Genomic DNA, 20,081 nt, shown 5'->3' with positions numbered 1-20,081 from the left:
TTAAGGCATACAGATTTTAGGAAATTGAATTTCTGTAAATAAAAGTTAATTTAAAATTCGGTAATTTCCGTGTCCCTATTTTTTCCTGAATAGTCCGCAACTTTGCCGAAGACATAAAATCGATCAGAAAATTCCTTCAAAAGTAACAGGTTTTCTAATCTAATCTAATCTAATCAAACACAAGCGCAGCCAGTCCGAAGAAAGCATCCTGGAAGAACTTTTGGTTAGATTACGCCCCAAGTCCTTTCTTGTCAATATTAATGATTGCATTACATCCGAGTAACCCCGAAAATGTATTGCAAAAATTAAAGCGGCCAGGCCTACTGCGTTGCATTAACCGCAGAGACAGATTCTGAGAACGGATCACATTTCACAGAATCAACAGGGGAGGAAGGATGCGTGGACATACCGTACCAAACGCTCCGAATGAGTTGTGGTTGGGTGTGTAAGTGTAAATTTGGCAAGTAATTATGATTATTTTAGGAGGGGGAAGAGGGAGGAGGTGGGGATGTAATTTGGATGAGGGACATGGAGGATGGGGTGAGGTAGGAAGGATATTTCATTTGATAAATAGAATATAATATGAATAATCTGGCAAAAAAAACGTATGGAAAGATCTCACCAAGGGTCCTCAATGCATTCGACAAACCGAATATACATCGAATACGATGCTGTTGCTTCACTTGAGATGCTGTTGCTTCACTAGAACATCATCGAATCCAGGCATCCACGGGTTGTGAACAACTTCTGGCCTTGCCGGAACGGCTGGAACTAAACGGAAATCCTTTCCGTTACGCCACACAAAAAAAAATCTCGCAGAGCTTCACTTTTGTCTTCAGCATGTAGATTCACTTACAGCACAAACAAATCCGAGAAAAAAACATCAGAAACTTTCTTGAAATTGGCAATGAAAAAAAAATCTAAACCGAAGAAAAACGTCAAATTTTTGGCACCCAGAAATTGTCAGCCTCCGATCAGAAAATTCCTTCAAAAGTAACAGGTTTTCGAATATTTAGTAATCTCATCTTTTCGATTGAGAGAGAGTTAGAATTCGTTTTTATTTTAATATGTTAACGAGTAGAGTAATTAAAATGTCAACACAATATCAATTAGGTGGAGTGGAGAAATCCGTTGAAATTGTATCTATTCATTTGAATAGGTACAAAAGAATGTCGTTAAAAAGGCTTTCCAAACAATCATTAGCAACAACCCACCTAATAGGCACACAATTAATGTGAATCCAATCAAAATCCGATCAAACCCCACCTCCCACACATGATCGACCGACTTCCATCCAAACTAGGGCACACCCAAACACTCCTCACACAAGTGAGCATCTTCAATTCAATGTTTAGTCCATGAATGAACATTCCATCCTGTTACCACGCAATAAATAAATGTGAAATTTGCGTATGGAGTGAACCACTCGTCAGATGGCTCTCGACTCGCAGTCGCGCGCGCGGTCCCAACAATTTGTTTATTTATTTATTCTCACATTTACATCGCCTCACCACCACCCAATTTTCCTCGCAATTTTTTCCTCTTCACTCTCGAGCTCTTTCTCTCATGTATGGGTAGAGATTGAGACGAGAGAGAGAGAGAGTAAAAAAATGTGTAAAAGCTACCACCCACGCACGCGAAAAAAGACGCCAAGTCTCATTCCAATCGAAATACCACAGCGATGATGAATCGTCACACACATCTTAAGGGAATATTTTTTTCACATTTTGATTAAGTTTGTGAAAGATCTCATTTTAGGAAATCTTAGAAATTACGATTCTTTTAAATGTATTTAACTTGAATGATTATTACAATTTCTTCAAAATAAATAAATTATTTGATCCTTTTTGAAACCATTGCGTAGAAATAAACAGCACATCACTTTAAAAATAACCAACCCGTTTTGGCAAGAAGCGTCAGCTTGGCATAAAAACAAATATAAACATTTTGCGCATATTTTCGACCAAAAAAAGTAAACGATGCATAAACCTATGAAACTCTAGAACCAACCAATTTTCCAGAATCTCGCGAAAACTGTTGAATGAATCCTCCTTTCTTTTTCTTTTCTCTGGGTCTGTTTATAGTCCGTCTGTCGGTCGGTCAAGAGACGACCGACTGGAAATTGTAAACTCCTCAACCGTCCCACAATGTTACTCCCTCGGGGCGGCTACTCTACCCCCGCCGTACAAATGCGTCATTATTTTCGGCAAAGTGCTCGTTTGTGTACGCGCCAAAGTTGAGCGTAATGCCAAAATGTTCTCTGTGCGTCATTAAGCAGATGGGAGTGTTGAGAGTGGGTAATGTTCGGTTGAAATGATTTAAAATATTTAAAATTTCTTAACCTTTCTAATTTTTAGGTGAATTGCTTAAATTTTTTGGTTTGTTAACTCAATAGATTTTCTCACCAATTCGAACAATCGAAATGCAAAAATGGTCCAGACGCCAATATACGAAGTTTCGATTAACCGAATATCTTCAAATTTCAAAGCGCTTGTTTTTGATTTTCTAATTTTTTATGTCAAATTCGAGTTTAGCGTCAAATTTAAATAGTCAATGGCCTGTTTCATTACCAAATGACTATTTGCAATAGTCCATCACCGCCATATTGGCCGCCATTCTGGATGATTTATTCCTAAATCACTTTGGAGCAACGATCAAAAAAAGTATATCTAAAATAAAACGGTAACTGATTATCTGAATATTTGCTGATCCGGATTCAAATTTTTGGAGAACTTCGAAACTCGAGTCTGGACTGTATTTCAAAAATTAATTTCGGTAATCTGGTATCTGACGGTTAACCAATCTCAACTTTTTCTGTTTAGAATTATTTCCCGGATCTTAGATTTTTGGTGAATGAAAAAAATGCTTTATTTTCCTTTTTATTTGTTTTTAATTTCGAAGCATTTGTTTTAAACTTTAAATGAAATGCTTAACTTAAAAACGCTCTTTTGGGATTTATAATTTCTTAGAGCAAAATAATGTGTTTGTAAATACTCAATTTTATACTTATCAAAAGACTTGCCTTGAAATTAAAATATACATGCATAACAATATCTGATCACCATTTTGCGATGGATGGAACTGTAAAAAAGAGACATTCTATCAGGAAGGTCCTGACCCTATTTATTTACAATATAATAATTTGGAAACTCTTAAATGTATTCTTTTCAACTTTTTGTCTCTTCCCAAAAAAATAGGGGTCAAAAAATATTTCTAAAAATTTGTATAAGCACTGGGAAAAACTCGTATAATCATATTAAAAATGTTCAAATGTGGGACCACAAATCGGAAATAGACTTTAAAATTTAGGGAAGAGATATATTTTCATAAATTCATAAATATTTTACAATGTTTTGACAGCAGAAGGGGAAGTCTCGTGAATGTTACAGAAAAATTGCTAGTTTTTCAACCTTTTTGTTTAAATTTTTCTATGTTTAACTAAAAATTGTTCAGTATGAACCAGTTTCTAAAACTTGATAACCTAGCTTTAAAGTTAGTTGATTTTTATAATTTCCAAGCTTGTTTCAAAATTATATTAATATGATAGTTTGAACGAATTCGTATAACTGTAAATTTTATCTTAAAATTTAGTTGATTTTTCTAAATTTATAGCTGAAAAAATGCTGGCAGATTTAAGCAGGTAATTTTTGCCCTGTCCTTTGACTTGTTCAGCTTGTATACGAAAATCTAAGATAAAAAAAAACAAAATATAACGATTTTGCAAATTTATATGTCACAATTTTTCATACAAAATACTTCCAGAACTGGCCCATAATAATAGATTGGTTTGGCAGTTTAAACGAATTTGTTCCATTTTTATGACAATTACGTCAGAAACCATCCCATTATGTTTCGTATAAGCTAGGTTTGTAACATTTGGATAGAAAAACTTTACACATGAGCAGTGCTCTTAGATTTCGGTCATTCGATTTTATTTTTTAATCCGACTAAAACTTTTTTGGTGCCTTCGGTATGCCCAAAGAAGCCATTTTGCATCATTAGTTTGTCCATACAAATTTGGCAGCTGTCCATACAAAAATGATGTATGAAAATTCTAAAATCTGTATCTTTTGAAGGAATTTTTTGATCGATTTGGTGTCTTCGGCAAAGTTGCAGGTATGGATATGGACTACACTGAAAAAATATGATACACGGTATAAAAAAATTTGGTGATTTTTTATTTAACTTTTTGTCACTAAAACAAAAAAAACCTATTTTTATTTTTTTTCATTTTTTGATATGTTTTAGAAGACATCAAATGACAACTTTTCAGAAATTCCAAGGTTGTGCAAAAAATCTTTGACCGAGTTATGAATTTTTTAATTAATACTGATTTTAAAAAAAAATCGAAATATTGGTCGCAAAAATTTTTCAACTTCATTTTTTGATGTAAAATCAAATTTGCAATCAAAAAGTACTTTAGTGAAATTTTGATAAAGTGCACCGTTTTCAAGTTAAATCCATTTTTAGGTGACTTTTTTGAAAATAGTCGCAGTTTTTCATGTTTTGGGCATACCGAAGGCACCAAAAAAATTTCAGTCGGATTAAAAAACACAAAAATTAAAATTCTAAAAAAAGACCGATTTCGTAGAGAATTGCTCACATGTAATGCTTTTAAAATTTAATATTTTATACTTAGAAATTAGAAACACCCCAATCTACAAAAATGGAAAAGATTTGTTTTCTGTTTTGACGCATAATTCAATTGCAATATTTCACTGTTTTAAAAATGGCTTTGAAGGGAAAGCTATTTTCGGAAACACACCTCCACACAAAGCTGTAAACATTAGCAGCACCCTACCTGTATATGATAGCCAACCAAGTAGCCTTTCACCTTCACCAATTCGTAGACTTTAGAGCTGACGCAAATTTGCCACCTGTTGAGGTACAACCCACCTGACACCGTAGTACGAATAGAAGCATTTCCCACTTAGCAGAATTTAACAGAAGCAACAAAAAATCCTCGTCCTGTTGATTTGCATTCCTCGATTATGCCAATTGACAGCTGCAATGAAATGCATTAGACATGTCTGGCTGAGCTTGCTTTTTTTCTAGTGCTCTTTCATTAATAACGAAATCCATTCTGTATGTGTTTGTGTGATTGACACGTGACACCCCTCCGATTACTGGGGTAAAATATGCAATGTGCAACAGATGTTTGCTAAGCGTTTCGCTGGTTTGATGTAGGTTTACCATTTTTGTACCCTAAAACATGAAAACAAATTAATCATACCGCGCACACACCGTGCACAATACGACGATGATTTTCGATTTTGTGCCCACTAATCACTAACAAGCACGCGATGCCGCAATCGTTTCCCCAAATTTGGCGGTAGAATGTCTGGAAAGAATGTGTATGTGTGTGTGATGAACATTGTTATTGGCGTTGCCAATAATAAATTTGGGTGGAAATTATTAGGTTATTGTCGGAATTGGGTATTTGTTGATTCAATGAGTTGGCGGTTTATGCGTGATGAAATAAATATTATTGTTTTGGTTTGGCCAGGCCTACTGCGTAGTGTTCACAGAAGAGATGATTCTTTGAGGTTAATATAAATACCAAGATTTATACATTTTTCATTGAATTTTAATAAATCACTGACGTTTTGACAAACTTTGTCAAATCATTTGGGTTGATTGCTGCTGTTAAAGATTATTTAGGATTTAAAAAAATACAACAGTTAATTTAATTTAAAATTATCATATTTTCTAATTCTAATTCCGGTTTTTTTTACTTCTTTTCCAAACTCACCGAAAAAAAACAAACACAGATCATGAAAACAATGATCAGGAGGAGCTCGACTCGGACGAGGAGTACATGTATACAATGTCGCAACCAAATCCCGCCATCGATACGAACCGTATCGACGAAATCCCTGCGAAGGAGCCCAAATTCAACGCAGTGCCATTGAAATCAGCTTTAAAGAAGAAGGGCTCGAACCCGGGCACGCCCACGCAGGACAACCGGACGCTCACGGTCCGGTACGACAACAACGCGACGGCCACGATCAAGTAAGTTTTGACGGTTTTGATTTTTTTGTAAACTTTAACTAAAATTTTCAAATTGACAGCAAATTTGCTGTAAATCATCTACAAGAATTTTAATTTTTAAGGAGAAATTTTAAGTTCCCAACAGGATTTTTAAATCATTCCAATCAAAAATTCCGAAAACCTCAATCATTCCCCAAAAATGAAAATACTTTCCAAACAGATCCTCATCAAAAACACATCTATCACACCCGTTTTCGTTTGTCGTCGACTTTTCTGCAAACGAATTAGAGTTGTGTCTTAGATAGTATGTGTGTGCGTGTGGTACCCCTCCCCTCTCTCTCTCTCTCGTGCTATCTAGCCTTGTAACTCTCTGGAATGTACCAAAATCTTCTCTCGATCTAATTTTTGTGATTGAGACTCTCCCTGTAAAGTTAGTGGCAGTGAAAAATTGGGCTTTGATTGGTTAAGTTTTCTCTCGTAAAGAGTTTGCTTCTCTGTTTTTTTCTATTTTCTCCTATTTTTTTCATACCCATCAAAACGAAGTCTACAATTTCAGTCAAAAACCTAAATAAATATATAAACATCATACCAACTATATAGCCCACCACACTAAACGATATTTCTATCCCACTTTACTGTACATTTTAGGCCAGTTTTACGACCACGGATTAGAATATGGTAATTCATTCTTATAGTGCCCGTCTCTACGTTTCATTCACTCCCTCTCTCTCTGTCACACTCACACTGATTGTTTGTTTCACTCTAACGCAACATGTTGTGATTTATTTTAGTATTATTTTTTTGATTTTTTGCTGCATTTTCTGCATCCCCCATCCCATTTGTTTGAACTTACACTCTTGGTATGACACAAAAAAACGAAGTTTCTACACCCACAGCAGACGTTCGAGAGGAATACGACCTCAAATTTGACTGAGAAAATAATATTAATCGCGTGAGAATAATGTTCTCAGATTGCCTCTTCTGCATACATATTCGTCATATTTTGGCTTAAGATCTTCTGAAGCTGGCCGTGCTAGCCGAAACTGTAAAGGCCCAGCATTGTAGAGTTAAAGGTCATTGGATCGATTCCCGTTATATTTTTTTTGTCTTGATTTTTTTTTCGGAGTTAACCTAACAATAATAGCCGTCTAGTGCTCACCGCTGTTTTTGTACTTTTTTACACCCAGTATTTGACCTTTGGCTTCTCGTTCAAAAAGGATGGCCGGCAGCGAAATTATGAGAAAATACAAGTTTTATTAGACCTGGAATATGCTGATACATTTACAGTGCCTGGGCATTTTCTGGCCCCGCGAAAATTTGTGTGGAACGGTGGTAAATTTGTTTGTCGCCAATCTTACACGCCATACATTCACACATTTTTCTCACATGGAAATCCTCCACTTCTTAGTTTTTTTAACTACGCATACAAATGCACTCATCGTAATCCGTAGTTTGTGTGAGCAAACCCCTATTTATCCTCAACTAATCGGCTTAGCTTTCTAGACATTTTTAGAATTTAAAAGTGTTTTGTCCAAGAATGTGACTGCGCATGCAACTGCAAGCTAATCTCCTTAGACAATTACAATCATCTCATTTCATCAATAAGGTAAAAGTTACGCAATCCATGCGATATAATCCCACCGAAACATCCGTAATGCCGAGTTGTAATCCCCCCTTAGACCTTTAAAAGTATGATCTCTGTGATTACAGTTAGTTATGCCAGAATTACAGCAAATTTTAAGCAACCCACCCCTACCACAGATGCATTGTTTAGTGACTTTTAATCCCCGTCGTCATTGTGGTTAAACCCCCAAAGAAAAAGAAGGGGGGTAGGTGGTTGGTATATCTCTAAATGTGCCAGACAGCCACGTCCCTTAACGAGGAGAAATACGTTTCTGTCATACGCTTTCTGGCTGTCACTGGTACGGTTGCCTAAAACATAAACAAGTGCAGCATCCTCGTGCCAACATAATACTTTTCTCTGTGGGGACTTTTGTTCACTTTATTGTCTGCGCTTAAAAATGTGAATCCTTCCTCTTGGAAAGATCCTGCAACTTTCAAGTACGACAATTGGTCACCCCACCCTAAAACGGAGGAGTCTTTGGATGCATTGCGGTAATCCTTCTGAGCACAATGTATGCTTCCAGACTTAAGTTTTGTGTCGCACACGGATGCTGGGCTGAATGAGGTGCACACAACTTGCCCACTCGCACACACCCATGTGCACAAACAAGATATAAGAAGTGTATTACCATCATAATGGAATAATTTATTATTCTTGGAAGAATATCCCTGTACACACAAATGTGCGCGCACACCCACACACAGAAACACGAGGTAGACAAGTTTTCCAACAAAAAGCCAAAGAATACTTTCTCAGCACTGGTTCACCAGGCCCGATTTGGGTGAGATTCGTTTAAGGGCGATCTCTTTGGGAAAAGCTTAACTCACTTAGATAGCGCCCGGTTCTGCCCGGAGTGAGTGCTAACAACAGAAAAACTTGATTCTCGGAGTCTTGAATAAAGACTTACAAGTACTGCAAATTGAAAATTTGCGTAATTAATTCAAATAATTAAAAATATAAATACTTGTAATCAGCGATGGAAGAATATTCATCAAAAGAAAATCTTTTGACGCACATCAAGAGAAAAACTCGGAAGAGAATATGGCTCTCCTCTCTCACGCATGAAAGATTGGTAAAATGAAACTCAAAAAATCTTCGTCTGGATTATTCGGCGGAACATCGATTTCACTACTTCACTTGCAGGTGTAACGTCACATATCGAAAAATGGCCCTTTCGTAGATGAACAATGTATGTAAACAATACGGAATAAATTAATTCAAGTGGTGCTTACAATGAAATACACAAAAAATCTTTAACTGGTTGACATTCTTTTTGAAAAGTTCGGGAACGATTTTTTTCTCTGAGATTTCGGTCATTCGACTTTTTTTGTGGTTTGGTTGAGCGTTTCAGCAGAATGCATTACGTCTCTTCGACTTTTTTTGTATTTTTTAATCCAGCTGATATTTTTTTGGTGGCTTCAGTATGCCTAAAGGAGCCATTTTGCATCATTTGTTTGTCCATATAATCTTCCGTACAGATTTAGCAGCTGTTCAGTTCATACAAAAATGATATATGAAAATTCAAAAATCTGTATCTTTTGAAGGAATTTTTTTATCGATTTGGTGGCTTCGGCAAAGTTGTAGGTATGGATAAGGACTAAACTGAAAAAAAATGATACGCCGTAAATTTATTTTTGGTGATTTTTAATTTTACTTTTTTTTACTAAAACTTTATTTGCAAAAATACACTATTTTTATTATTTTTTTTTCTATGTTTTAGGTGACATCAAATCGTGCTTGCCATTTCATTAGGGCACATAACTTTTTAAGACAAGAGTGTGTCCCTTTCACACCTTATGTAAACTGTCATTCGAGTGAAAGGGATACACTATTGTTTACAAAAGTTATGTGCCATTTTGAAATGTTAGGCTCCAAATGCCAAATTTTCAGAAATTTCCAGAATGTGCAAAAAATCTTTGACCGAGCTATGATTTTTTGAATCAATACTGATTTTTTTAAAAACACAAGATATTGGTTGCAACAATTTTTCATTTTTCGATATAAAATTGAATTTGCAATCAAAAAGTACTTCAATGAAATTTTGATTTAGACACGTTTCGTTTTCGTTTTCGTTTTCAAGTTATAGCTACTTTTAGCTTACTTTTTTGAAAAAAAAATCGCAGTTATTCATTTAAAAAAATTAGTACCAATGTTTGCCATTTTTTGAAATAAAAAAAATATTTTGAAGAGCTGAGAAAATGATCTATATTTTGCTTTTTTGAACTTTGTTTGTACGACCCTTAATTACTGAGATATTGCCATGCAAAGGTTTAAAAACAGGAAAATGTATGTTTTCAAAGTCTCTCCCAAACAACCCACCATTTTCTAATTTCGATATCTCAGCAACTAATGGTCCGATTTTCACTGTTAAAACATGAAACATTCGTAAAATTTTCCGATCTTTCCGAAAACAATATTTTAATTTTTTTTATCAAGACTAACATTTAAAAAGGGTCAAACATTCATTATTACGTTCTTTTGAAATGTTAGTCTTGATTTAAAAAAAATGCATCGTACATCGCACGCCTGCTACCAGCAAACCCTATGGAGCCAAAAAATTAAAATGACACTCTGGGATACTCTGTGGATAGACTGTTTGTTTACATATAAGTTTTCGCCCTTTTGAAAAGTTACTACGGATTTCTCCATTATTCAATATTCGGATTGGATTCGATTCTTTTTGGGGTCCTGAAATCGGAGTCAGCAAAATATCAAAAGCCGGAATCGACATTTTTTCAAAAACTTCAACGGAATCCAAATCCATCATTTTCTAAACTTTTAGTTCATCAAAGGCAGGGCGCAAGAGATATTTTTTAAGGAGCTTTTTTTAAAAATGCGGAGATTTGTGAAATAAAAGTTATTTTACACAATTTTACAAATTTGGAAATTATACAACATTCATGCTGCAATAACATTCATGCTGCAATAAAATTTTATTAATTTTAGAGTTTTTGTTATTTGATGATGCAATGATCATAATTTAAAGATGACTTGATGAATGTTGGGCAATCTGGGCTTCAATTTATGATTGGATAGGAATAATAGGACGATAAGAGATAATTTTCAAATCAACTCTGTGAAAATAAAAATTGATTTGAAGCAAATCAACCTATCTTTAAGACAGCAACATCGTGCCCAAATCTACATTCGCACGTGTCACACACCGCTCCAAACATTGGACGTGTTGAACAAGAAGTTGAACAACTGGTCCTCGGGGTGCTACCACAACAAACACAACATCGGGCCGTACCGTGCTGCTTTCATGTATGTGTGTGTTATTCCCCCTTTCCGGCGCGTGTTTGCCTGTACCTTCCGGGATTAAAGTGCCTACGGGGCCCACCTCCTCGTCCGTGACGACAACACAACCGTTGTCACCGGTATCTGTGGTCTAGGAGGAGGATATCTCATCAGAGAAAATAGGACCCGGCAGCGTGTTTACCTTTTGTGCGGTCTCAAATAACACAGAGATAAACACAGCCACACAAATTCACGAGCACAGGCAAGGATCGGGATTAGAATTCTGGGACTTGTTTTGGGGAAGGTGCACTTGTTACCTTAACTTTTTTTTTTGTTTGTCCTCTTAAGTACGTTAGGGAATTATAGCAGGTAAGCCTTGTTTCTCGGGTTTTATCAAATTATGATTCATGATGTCATGAACAAATGTTCAAGAATACATAAACACATGAACACATGAAATTGACAAATTTTCTCTCAAATAGCTCATATTGTCGTGCGCCAAAAACAAAAACGTGCCATCACGATCAATTCCGTTCAACACTTCGGCGCAATTTATTCCCACTCGAGAGTTGTCGATGATGGGTGAGTTGCTCAACTCACAATAGGAAAATTAATTCCGCCCACCACAGTCGGAGTGGCGGAGTCTACTCAGAACGTGTAGCACAAACTTTGGTACATAATTTACTTAAAAAACTTTTCCAAGCCTGCTTCGTCGCCTGGTCACGCAGGGATTGTATTTTGGCAAAACTCGGAAAAAAAAGTTAAGCTTAAGTGTCGTGTCTATTCGTTACAAGGACCCGTGTACACGTGATTAGGAGTAACCCTTGACATGCAATCAGATTTGTTATCTGAAATGTTTTTTTTTTTTTGCATCGTTTTTTTGGCAGTGTCTTCCTCATGCAACAATTTTTAAAAAGTTATTATTGAAATTATTTTTACCATCATTTCAATCGAACTCTCGCAAGGACTCAAGTCTAGCAAACTGATTAGATCACCGGATGTCCCCTTTAAGCATATTCGGTAGGTCTCTTGTCAAAAGTTTGCAAAACCTACGCGCGACGAAAACCGGGCCGCCGGCAGTTTGAATGAAAATTTAATAACCTGGGTGCTTAAAGTTTTCCCCCAGTGAAGCTCGAACCGGCAGCACAAAGTGGAAATTGAGTTGCTGATGGCGACACGACGGGATAACAACTTTTGTGGTGTAGTCTAGGTTTTGGGGAATTAATTTTCTAGTAGAAACAAGTTTTGTCTATTTGGGTGGTGTACTGGTTGTTCAATAAGGTTTGTTTTAAAATTATTATCAAACACAGGTAAAATCGCATGAAGAAACATGCTCGTCTCTTTGAAAGAAAAATCATGGTAAATTACATATTGAATGTATTTTTTTTCTTTACCCATAAAAATATTTATTCAAGCCTGCGGAATTCAAACCCCAGCAACGTACAAGCTTATAAAATTTCCTAAAATTTTCTTTAAGAAAAAACTTCGTCATCCCGGTACTAGAATCGAACTCTCGACCTCTGGATTAGAAATCAAATAAATTTAATCACTAAGACTTTAAAATTGTACCATTAACAAATTTTGTAAGTGACTGTAACAAATTTTTGTAAGTGAGCAATTATCTAGCTTTATGCAATTTTTTCGCGTATTTTATTTTTTTTTTTTTTTTTTTTTTTTTTTCATCGGGACTGGCAACACCAGCCAGCAACAGTCAACTGTTTGGAGCTCCTCAAACTTTTCGATTTTTTCGCCGTAATTAACAGTGTTTACCCGCGAGTTTGCTGCTCCAGCATGCCAAGGGCCGGCCGTGGCCGTGGCAGTTCGAGTGCGGCCTCGAAAAACCCGCGAAGTTCATCTACCGGCAGAGTGCAGAAAGGTAAACACACCAACGCCGCATCGACCGCCATCGCGCACGGGAGCGTGCCCGGTGACGTCACCGATCCTTCTTTTTTACACGTGTCAGACAATCGACCCGGGCATCCGGAAGCACTTCCGGCCCGCAGCAGCAGCAGCAGCAGTCCACCAGCACTACGACAACAACCACTTCCAACGTTCCCACCAGCAACGAATTTGAGATGCTGAGTGGAGAAGAAAACAACACCGCCAGTGACAGCAGCAGTACTGGCGACGACGATGATGATGATGAACTTGCGCGCAAGCAAGGAAAGCAGAAAAAGTGTAACTCTCCGAAGGAACGACGACCACCTCCAATTTTTGTTGTTGATACGTTGGCGGACGATGTTGACGAGTTGCTTGAGGGACTCCAATATTGTCTTAAAATTAGTAAAACTTCGGTGCAAGTGATTACGCATAAAAAACAGAATTTCGACTTGGTGGTGAAGAAGTTGAAGTTGCGAAACTTCAAATTCTTCACATTTGACCCAGCAGAGAAGGTCCCAGTGAAGATCGTCCTTCAGGGATATCCGGACCGCCCGATCTCCGACCTGGAAGAACACCTGTCGGGCGTCAAGGTTAAGCCTCGAGAGGTTAAAGTGCTCTCGAAATCGACAACGGTGACAGGTACGTATACATTGTACCTCCTGTACTTCGATCGTGGGTCGGTCAAAATCCAGGACCTACGGCGGATCAAAGCACTGGACGAGGGGCGGGACAGTAGTAAAAAATTAAATAAATTAATTAATTAACTGCCAAAATTAATTAATTAACGAGGAATTAACTTTTGTGGACGATCAAAACATTGCCACCTCTTTTTACACCACATTGGTTTGATATCGGGTTTGACAGTCTGACATCTCGCGTGTTTGTTTTTGTTGTGTTGTAGAAACGTTTTGTTACAAAGATCGTGCGGTGCTGGGGAACCTAGTAGGGAACCAATTCTAGAAGGCGGACAATCCGGAGGGCCCAGATTCACAAATGAAGTGTCCTGCGCTGATGCTTTGGCCGCGCAGCAGGCGGCTTGCCAGAAGCGGTTTCCAGTGACGTTTTCGTCGACACAACCGCCAAATCCGCATCGTCCACTAACTTCCAGAAAACCGCCGTGACCGAAACGATCCTTAGCCCATCAACGGCCAGACCGAGCTGCAGCCCCTGCCACTGTCTTTGCTGTACCGTAAAGAGCGGTCTCCTGGCACGAATGCAAGGCTTCTGTTTCTACAACAACACCGGATCCGGGACAAAATCTCGAAGCGGGAAGCCGAGTGCAACAGCAACATCGACGGAGGAGGACTGGGTGAATTAATGAAAGTCGTGACGAGTGCTTTTCCGGGACTGGACATGGGAAAGGCCGGTGCAAATGGAAATGTACGATATGGGTTATCTACCAACGTGGTAAATTCACAAAAAACATACAATTTGTTTCTATCTTTGTTGTAGGTAAAAATTTGGACATTTTCATCATGCTGGCAGAGGCCCAGGAGGAATTTATCAACAGCACCGGGAAGCAGCTACCTTCCCAACAGTAGGAGGAGCTTGTTTTGAGTCGTAACTGGTCTACGGCGATCAACATCGTTAAGCCGGCGCCCCAGCAGCAGCTGGACACAATGCAGAGTGTGCGCAAAGCAACTGGCCGCCTCCGAATGTTAACTGTTCCAGACGCTGATGTCCTAGCCGGTGCACACGCACGATCAGATCGAGAAGCAGAAGCGGGCCACGACGCCGCAGAAGGATTTTGCCATCGTGACCGGAAAGCTAACGACCGAGGTCAGCGATCTGGAAAAGACCTTCAAGGTGATGGGCATTCCCATCAGAAGCGGACCGGAGCCGGTTCAGGAACTCGGCATTTCCTCGCTGGCAACGTTTCTCAGTTCCACCAATGTGGCCACGGTTCGAAACAAAATTCAGCCGATGCTTAAAACAAAGCGCTAATAAATCGGCCCTCATGCCACCGACCGTGTTTACGCCCAGGTCCAAAAACCTAACCGACCTTTTCACCAAAAATGGTAACTCGGTGATCGAAATGCTGGCCGAGTCCAACAACGCCAAAGCAATCACCAAACGGTGGCGACCACAATGGATTCTTCCCAATGGCGATGGAATAACAAGCGAAAGAACAAACTAATTCTTTGGAAAATACAACGCCTCATTATTCTGTATTTTTAATCTATATTTATTGTTTGTTGAGCTGGAGTAGTCGTCGAGCGGATTGAAAATCCACCCACTCCAATCCGGCCATCGCATTATCGCGCCAGTTCCATGAGCAGCAGCAGCTCTGCAACAATACCTCTCCCCCGTCAAGCGACGCACCAGCCGAAGTTATAGTGGCCGCCGCAGCTGATTTATCTGATTAGAAATCCCCACCTGCTTTGCGAGCCGAACAGAAGTAGCGGAGGAAGAACCTGCCATGCCGGAATTCTTCGAAAAGAACAAAACAACCGTCGCCGAGATGGAACCCGACTTTAGAAGTTCGTCCAAGGTGAGTCCCTTGGGAACCTCTGTCGAAGCAACCGATTCCAGTTCCAACGCACAGTAATTATACCAGCTGATCGCCGTGCCGGCGGAAACTTCGACGGACCCGCGATCGTGCTGATCGTGGGAAGCATAAACACAAGCAGATCATTCTTTATTTATTGTTTCAGTTTCAACAACTCAAAGCCAAAAGTACCAACATGCAGCTGAATAAAAAAATGAAATAAATAATTATTGCACTTATTTTTGTTCATGTGCTATTAGCATCGACCTTTTTCCTTCTCGTTGTATTTCGTAGAATTAAACAGTTTGTGCACTTTCGGAACCACTGCTAGAACAGTGCCGTCTTCGGGGCAAAAACGCCAGTGCAACCGCCAGCAGCGATGTGGCCACGGGGAATTCCCTTGTTCTAAGAAACCGCAGCCCATGTCGTCCTCGGATTCGGATTCTTCCATCTTCTAATCCTCTTTCTTTTCCTCGGCGGCAATGGCGGGCACAGCACCACCGGACGACATCGAGGACAGCTTCTCGCGGCCGGAAGCGATCAGTTTCCCGATGGACTTGCCCTTCAGCTCAATGACCTCCTTGTTGATGCGGGTTGAATCAGCCTCGAGACCAACCGAGCGGCATTTCGAAACCTTTTGAACCTTGCAACCGAAATTTACTATGTAATTACTTTCGGAAACATTCGCGAAAATAAATTAAAAACAATAACAAATGACCGGCATCTCCTCATTTTTGCAAATCAACACAAACTTGACAGGCGGGTGTGCGAAGGAGACGCAAAACAAATCAATGTTTTCGACAAAGCAGGTTGGGCGCTGTAAAATCGACGGTAACATTTCAAAAGGCATCATGTACATTTTGACACTTTCTGGGTTATTGCATATTCTGAAAGTACTCCTAATAAGCTACCTCTCCACCAAAAATGAGCAAAAGTTACTTCAGTAAAGTCTGTTTAATCATGATTTTAAATAAAGTAACATAAACAAAATCTCTGCCATCAGCAGTCCCTGTTTATATAGCCTTGTCAACCTGTCAAACAAAAGACTACATGAACCTCGTGACGGAAAAAAAGCTACATGAACAAAGCGCCATGTACATTCGGCGAAGAAAAACGAATCATAACAAAGCGCCCCCCTCAATGACAGCAGGGTGATATCGACGTTGGTGATTTCAAAAGGAGTTATGTTTGTTTTACTCAAATAAAATTACGAAAATAATGTTTTAATGAATTTGGATGATCAAATATCAATAAAAGCAACGTTTTTCATCGTTTGTAATCATTAGAACATCTTCTTTTACTTTTATATTAAAATGGGAATTGAAAATGGATGCTCAACATTCAAATGCGTTTTTCTCAAAACGCATGGTTTGTACATGATGCTTTTTGAAATGTTGGCGTCGAAATGTTAGTTGACAAGAGGAATTTAATTCCTTAATACATTAAATGCGCAAATTAAATATATTAAGGCCAGTTTCGCGCCCCTCGGCACTGGACGGCTTCTTCGTGACGTGGCGATTCTACACGAAGAATCCGACCGACGCAGCGCAATGCCACCGCTGTCAAAAATTCGGACACGGTTCAAGAAACTGTAATCTTCCGCCCCGGTGCGTAAAGTGCGGTGAGACCCACTTCACCGAAAGGTGCAATCTTCCGCGGAAAGACCAGCTGGGGGAAAACGCCCAGCAGCACAAGGCGCGCGTCAAGTGCGCGAACTGTGGTGGAAACCACACGGCGAATTTCCGTGGCTGTGCCGCGCGGAAAAAGTACCTCGAGGAGCAGGACAAGAAGAAGAAAGCGCCAGCGCCCCGCCAACCTCCAAAGACTTCGAGCACGATCGCTGCAGCAGCTGGCGGCGGAGCGGTTCCATCGACCAACCCAGCGTTCCCTCCCGGTTGGGGAGGTTCGTACGCTAGAGTAGCCGCTTCTGGGAGCGGTACTTCACCAGGACAAGCAGACGTTACCGGAGATGATCTCTTCACGCTTCCCGAGTTTTTCGCTCTTGCTGGAGAGATGCTCACGCGCTTTCGTGCCTGCCGGAACAAGGCAGAACAATTCCAAGCTCTGAGTGAGCTTATGATGAAGTATATCTACAACGGATAAGCTGCCTTGTGCAGCGAAGTTTTTCGACGTCAAAAGACAAAACAAACTGTGATCTAGTTTTAAGCTTTTCTATCTCTATCCTTTTCCTTAGCAAATTTAGAAGGTTTTTTTTTTAATAATTTTTCCTTCTGTTGGCAAATCCATTGTTAGAATATCCAATTACATCAAAATGAACTATAGTACAAATCATAGTTGAAAGGTACTCCAAAACTCTATTAGGTTATAAGAATTACGAAATTGTGAATTGATTATTTACTAATAAAAACTAATTGAATTGAATTGAATTTTTTTTTTTTTTTTTTTGGATGAACTTTCGTCCATTGATTCTTTATGTCCAAATGAGCCATTTTGCATCATTAGTTTTTTTTCATACAAACTTGGATGCTGTCCATAAAACAGTTCAATGAAAACGTTCAAAAATCCGTATCTTGAGAAAGGATTTTTTGATCGATTTTGTATCTTCGTTAAAGTTGTGAGTTATAGTCAGGAATATCAGAAAAAATGAGTACACGGAAAAAATCCTTATTTTTAGTTAACTTTTATAAAAATTACTCGATTTTAACAAAATTTACTCCCTTCGATTTTTTTCATATTATTAGACGATTTTGAACCTAACTGCATCATAAACTCAAAATCGATGCATTTTCATCGCTTTATATGGAATATTTATGCGATCAGAGCAGTATACTGCCCATGTTCGCATAAATGTCCCATATGCAAAAACAGCAAGCTGAGAAAAACGCATTTCAAGTTTGTCCCATACATAAGGCTACGTGTTAAGTTTTCGCGAAAAAACTGGATTTTCTCCTGATTTCTAGAACAAAGTACTGGATGTTATAGGCTCTTTTGAAAGAGCACACAATTTTGAACAAAACTGTATCAATAACTCGAAATCGATGAAAATGCATATGGGACATTTATGCGATCAGGGGCAGTATAGTGCATGACGATTCATTTTAAAAATCATTTTTGGATTTAAAATTGAATGTGCATACAAAAAGTACTTTCGTGATATTTTGTTTTCAAGTTATGATATGTATAGACTGTTGATCAAACCTTTAACAACAAAAATTTGCCCTTTCAAAGAAAGAAAATTAGGAAAAATAGTATTTCGAAGTGCTACCCAGACATGTATCGGATGTCTGGTGCTACCCAATTAATTTTACCCCCTTAGATATTTTTTTGAAAAAGTCCTGGATCTATAATCTGCAACTTTGCCGGATATACTAAATCGACCATCTCTTCTTAAGATTATGGACATAAGGAATCGATGGTAATGGTTTCATCCAAATCAAACAATACACGGAAAAATTGAAAGTTACTTTAATTTTTATTTTTTATCAATAAAAAATATGTTGTTATTATAAAACCATGCCCGAAATAAAAAAATTAATCTGATATTTTTAGAGATTTTCTAAATTTAAAAAAAAAACTAGTAATGCCAAACAGTCTCTTTATAGGCGATTCAGGGTGGCCACCAGATTTCGATTTTCAATTTCCCGGTTTTTTCCCGGTTTTCTCCCGAGCGCAGAAGGAATTTTCCGAAATGTTTTTTTAGGCTAACGTTAGTACCAACATACTTTTTGAACGCATACATTTGATTCAAAGTTTGAATTCCTCAAGAAAGCTTTCAAATCTTGAGTAAAAAGTAAGTAAGTTGTAAACGAAGCCGTTTTTATCTGTTTCCAATCCAAACATCTAATTTCCATAATGATTGGGATTTTTCATCATCATACATGTAGATTGTATAACCTCAAAATAAAAAAATCGTTTTATTTTTTAGAATGAGATTAATTATTACTACAATTTATTAATTTTAAAGAAAAGAATTGCAAAAATAAATTGTTATCAACAGTTATGTAAATGCTCGTTAATTCGTTAGTTGCCTCGAAAAATCAGGGAGCAAAAAATATTTTTCAAAAAACATCACAATTTCAATAGAAATTTAAGTGCAACCAGCTGAAATCAATATAAAATGCATTCCCTTGCGTTTGGAATCATTTTTAAGCATGTTTGGGTTAATTTAATAATCTTTTATTTTTGTTTGTTACCGCCAAATCTTAAATTTTTTGAAGACAAAACAAATAAACTAGTGTAAATGTACACTTTTTGCATTCAAATGTTAGGACTATGGATTGTTCCCCCACTTGACCCCGGCCAGAGCCGAGGGACAAAAATTTTGAAAAATATTAGCATCGTCCTTATTTTCAACATGATCTCAATTTTTGTGTTGATGTAGTAACCACCTAAAAGTGATTGCCTGTATTTCAAGTGACGTTTTTGTAGCAGAATTCTAAATATATTGTATTTTTAAAATATCTGAAAATTTTACATAAATTTCAAATGACATTTAAAAAAAACTTTGCAAAAAAAAATTCATTGCAATTTGTCCTTAATAATTTGTCTGGCTGAGAATCTCAAATATTATCAAATAAAATAATATTTACAAACAGAAACTCCATGATATTATTTTTTTATGTTGAAATATGTTATAATTCAACGGTTCTCAACCATTCCAGTTTGACAGCTTGCTCAGAGCAGACGTGTGTCTTTTGAGCGCGTTTTTGACGTTGTTTTTTTTTAACTTTCGCCGACGGCCATGGCGGCGGCCGCGACGGCGGAGAGTGAGTGGACGGAGCATAGGGCTGAGGATGGAAGGCCGTTCTACTGGAATGCGGCCATGAAGAAAAGTGTGTGGGAGAAACCGGACGGGTTCCAACCCAAAACGCAGGCGGCGACGGGCATGGAGGTGGAAGA

At 38.2% G+C, this 20,081-nt stretch overlaps 1 protein-coding gene and 1 pseudogene across 6 annotated transcripts in view; one reads left to right on the top strand and one right to left on the bottom strand.

Moving 5' to 3' along the window:
• LOC6052250 (homeobox protein 5) overlaps positions 1 to 20,081 on the top strand; it is a 258,274-nt gene that overhangs the window by 229,681 nt on the left and 8,512 nt on the right. For 5 of the 6 annotated variants that reach the window (XM_038264780.1, XM_038264779.1, XM_038264783.1 and 2 more), the window contains 2 exons: positions 5,772 to 6,012; positions 6,640 to 6,669. In XM_038264780.1, the coding sequence (XP_038120708.1) occupies positions 5,772 to 6,012; positions 6,640 to 6,669 (271 nt within the window). The remainder of the gene's footprint in view (positions 1 to 5,771; positions 6,013 to 6,639; positions 6,670 to 20,081) is intronic. The other variant, XM_038264781.1, reaches the window with a different exon arrangement.
• LOC119770696 lies at positions 14,192 to 15,903 on the bottom strand (annotated as a pseudogene).

Source organism: Culex quinquefasciatus, chromosome 3, assembly GCF_015732765.1.
Source record: "Culex quinquefasciatus strain JHB chromosome 3, VPISU_Cqui_1.0_pri_paternal, whole genome shotgun sequence".
NCBI lineage: Eukaryota > Metazoa > Arthropoda > Insecta > Diptera > Culicidae > Culex > Culex quinquefasciatus.
This window is presented reverse-complemented; position numbering and strand designations above follow the sequence as displayed.